The 3,359-nt window shown below is 48.9% G+C and overlaps 1 protein-coding gene across 2 annotated transcripts in view; it reads left to right on the top strand.

Annotated features, from left to right (window-relative positions):
* The first annotated feature begins 1,600 nt into the window (after positions 1–1,600).
* Positions 1,601–3,359, top strand: part of MKRN2 (makorin ring finger protein 2) — a 38,810-nt gene continuing 37,051 nt past the window's right edge. The window contains exon 1 of one of the 2 annotated variants that reach the window (XM_003796237.3): positions 1,601–1,754. In XM_003796237.3, the coding sequence (XP_003796285.1) occupies positions 1,729–1,754 (26 nt within the window). In that variant the 5' untranslated portion in view covers positions 1,601–1,728. Of the gene's footprint in view, positions 1,755–2,117; positions 2,376–3,359 lie in introns of those variants that run through there. The other variant, XM_023516981.1, reaches the window with a different exon arrangement.

Genomic DNA, 3,359 nt, shown 5'->3' with positions numbered 1-3,359 from the left:
AAAAAAAAAAAAAAAAAAAAGACTACAGAGCTTTTACTTAACCTCTTCTATGTTACATTTGTATCTCTTCTACAATGAAATTGTTAGTTCTCTAGGATACAGGCAACTATGGAATTAGAGTATCCCGTAACTGGCCAGATGCGGTTGCTCACGCCTGTAATCTTAGCACTCTCCGAGGCTGAGGCAGTGGAATGTTTGAGCTCAGGGGTTTGAGACCAACCTGAAAAAAAAAGAGACTCCATAGAGAAAAGGCTGGGCGCAGTGGGTCATGCCTCTAATTCTAGCACTCTGGGAGGCCAAGGCAGCTGCATTGCTTGAGCTCAGGAGTTCAAAACCAATCTAAGCTAGAGCAAGACCCCATGTCTAAAACTAGCCGGTCATTGTGGTGGGCGCCTGTAGTCCCAGGTACTTGGGAGGCTCAGTCAGAATCGCTTGAGCCCAAGAAGTTTGAGGTTGCTGTGAGCTATGATGCCACATCACTCTACCAAGGGCAACAAAGTGAGACTCCATCTCAAAACAAAAAGCATCCTGCTTAATTTCTAAACGGCCGATTGTTTTTCTTTCTTTTCTTTTTTCTTTTTGAGACAGAGTCTCACTTTATCGCCCTTGGTAGAGTGTCATGGCGTCACAGCTCACAGCAACCTCCAACTTCTGGGCTCAGGCGATTCTCTTGCCTCAGCCTCCCAAGTAGCCAGGACTACAGGCGCCCTCCACAATGCCTGGCTATTTTTTTGTTGCAGTTGTCATTGTTGTTTAGCTGACCCAGGGTTGTTCGAACCCGCCAGCCCCGGTGTACGCGGCTGGCGTTGTAAACACTGTGCTACGGGCGCCGAGCCAAGTAAACATTTAAAAAGCAATGGGAAATTGCTGAACGATGAAAGGAGGCGAGTGACATGATCTGTGTTTTAAAAATGGAATTTGTGCGACGAGAGACAAGAAGAGGGTAAGAACTGAAGCAAGAGACCAGTTAAAAGGCTACTGCAAGGCCTAGGCGAGAAGGGATGGTTGCTCCGTGATGGTGGAAATCGGCAGAGAGGGGCCCATTGGCTGCAGGTGTGCGAACAGGCGCTTCAGGATACAGAGAACCAAAGGGAAGTGCCGACGGTGAGTTTGGGGGCTTCCACCCTAGGAAATGGAAGATGAATAGCAGAGGCCCACCAGGAAAGAAAATGAAGAACAAAACTTGAAGGGGTGGTAGAGATTTTTGGAAAAGAGCAGTTGGGGACGGGCTAAGGAATTTCCTTAGGTGGGAGCGAGGGCTAAGAAGGGGCCCGTGGGAGCGCGAGTTCGGACAGGTGGGAGCATTTGGCCTTAAGGTGAGCTGAGGGGAGGTGGCAATTTGCCACCGGGTGGGAAGAGATGAGGACTTATCTCCCCTCCCTCCCCGCCATCTCCAAGAGTCGAGGGAGACTCCTGGAGATGGAGGCAGAATCGTAGCAACTACCGGTGGACAGCTGGATAAGACGGGCAGGCCTAGAATGCCTGCTCCGGAGGCTTGGAAATGCTGGACCCAGAGCCTGCGGTCGGCGGACACCCGTTACCCACCCCTGCTGCGGAACCAATTGTGACGGCGCCGAGGTTTCCCGCCGGCGCTACAAAGGTGACGCACGTGAGGGGCGGCCTGCGCTGGCGTGACGCGGCTGCGCGGGATGGGCCGGGTCAGGGCCGAGGCGGCGGCGGCAGTAACGAGGGACGGCGGAGCGACGACTGCCCTCCAGCCCAAACACCATGAGTACCAAGCAGGTCACTTGCAGGTCAGTGTGCAGGGGGATGGGAGTGCCAGGCCACTTCGGGCAGCTGTCTCGGGCCCTGGGAGGCCGCTGATGCGCCCCGGCCCTGCCGCCAGGGAAACTGAGGCTGGAGTGGAAAGTTTTTGTTTTTGTTTTTGTTTTTTGCAGTTTTTGGCCGGGGCCGGGTTTGAACCCACCACCTCCAGTATATGGGGCCGGCGCCATGCTCCTTTGAGCCACAGGCGCCGCCCTGGAAGCGTAAAGTTTCTCAGCTGTTCGCCACTGGGCTTTTCAAGGCAGGGCAGGCGCTACGGCCCGAGCTGCGTATCCAGCTGGTGCGTGCCGGGCTCTCGCGGTCCAGGCAGCGCCGAGGGCTGGTGGAAGAAGGTAGCTGGCCAGGGCCGTGCAGGGTGCTCGGGGCTCTAGGGGCTCACAGTTTAACTGGAAAAGGAGTTGTGGAATTGAGTAAAGAGACACCAAGAGGCCATTTCCAAATGGAGACACCAGGCAGGAGTACGTAGTTGATCGATTATAAGGGTTTCGAAGAAAGCCCCGTTCGCTTCGCACAAAAGTTTGAAGAATCCAGCTGCAACCAGAAGTTTACAGAGAGTTAGCAAGTAAGAATCGTATGGAAAATAACAGCAGGTACCGCGTAGCATCTCCTGAATCATCCCTTAAGCGCCTAGCATATTTTCTGAGTCTTTTATATGTAGTATTATCACCAGGCTTTACCATAATTCTGCTAAACAGTTATTCCCATTTTACACGGCAAGAAACTGAGATGGAAAGCAGTTAGGTGGTACCTTGTCTTACGAGATCTTTTTACAAGGAGTAGTAATATGATAGCAATGGATGCCCTGTTGTTAAAAACCAGGTAGCTACCCAGTGACTGCTACTGTGGAATAGAAATAGTTGAGTTGTAACACCCTCATTTCTTGATAAACTTGTGGCTTACTGGTATTGGGGAGCTAGTCCTATTGAGTTGTTTCCTTGGAAAATATAGATTTCATTTTAATAATTGGTTTCAGTAAAACCTGTGTGGGAAACATTGCTAAAAAATTGTATAGTTCCATTACTTTATACAAAGTTGAATGTATGTTGTTACTTTTTCTCGTTGATTTGAGTAATTGAGAAGTGAGTATGCAAATAGTTTTTTGTTAGCATTAGAATATATTAATTACTCAGCCAGTGTGCCAAGGCCCAGGTGGCTTGTGTTTAGCCCTTGTCAGAAATTTGCCCTTAGTGCTTATAAAGTTCCTTGTGGGAAAAAGTGTTTCTAGGTCATTGTGTATTGTGAAGCTGATTGGTAGCTACCTAGAAAAACCTCTGCTTTATGGTTTACTTCTACCATTCACATACCTGATCTCCTGAGGTGTGGCCACAAAACAGAGCACATGTATGTAATGTTTTCTCATTGAATCTCAGTGCTCCCTCGCATCTGATTTTACAACTAAGGAAACTTAATGCTCAGAAAGACTTGAGATTTGCCTAGAATTTCACATCTGAATGCAGGAACATGAGCTTAAATCAGGGTCATTTTGACTTTTTTCCATGTACACCAAAGATAGGTTGGCCTAAAAGCCTTTTTTTTTTTTGAGATAGAGTCTCTCATTCTTTTTTTTTTTTTTT

This window comes from Otolemur garnettii, unplaced genomic scaffold (assembly GCF_000181295.1).
Source record: "Otolemur garnettii isolate 467f Iridium unplaced genomic scaffold, OtoGar3 scaffold00101, whole genome shotgun sequence".
Taxonomy (NCBI): Eukaryota; Metazoa; Chordata; class Mammalia; order Primates; family Galagidae; genus Otolemur; species Otolemur garnettii.
Note: the sequence above shows the minus strand (reverse complement) of the source record. Positions and strands in the feature narration are given on the sequence as shown.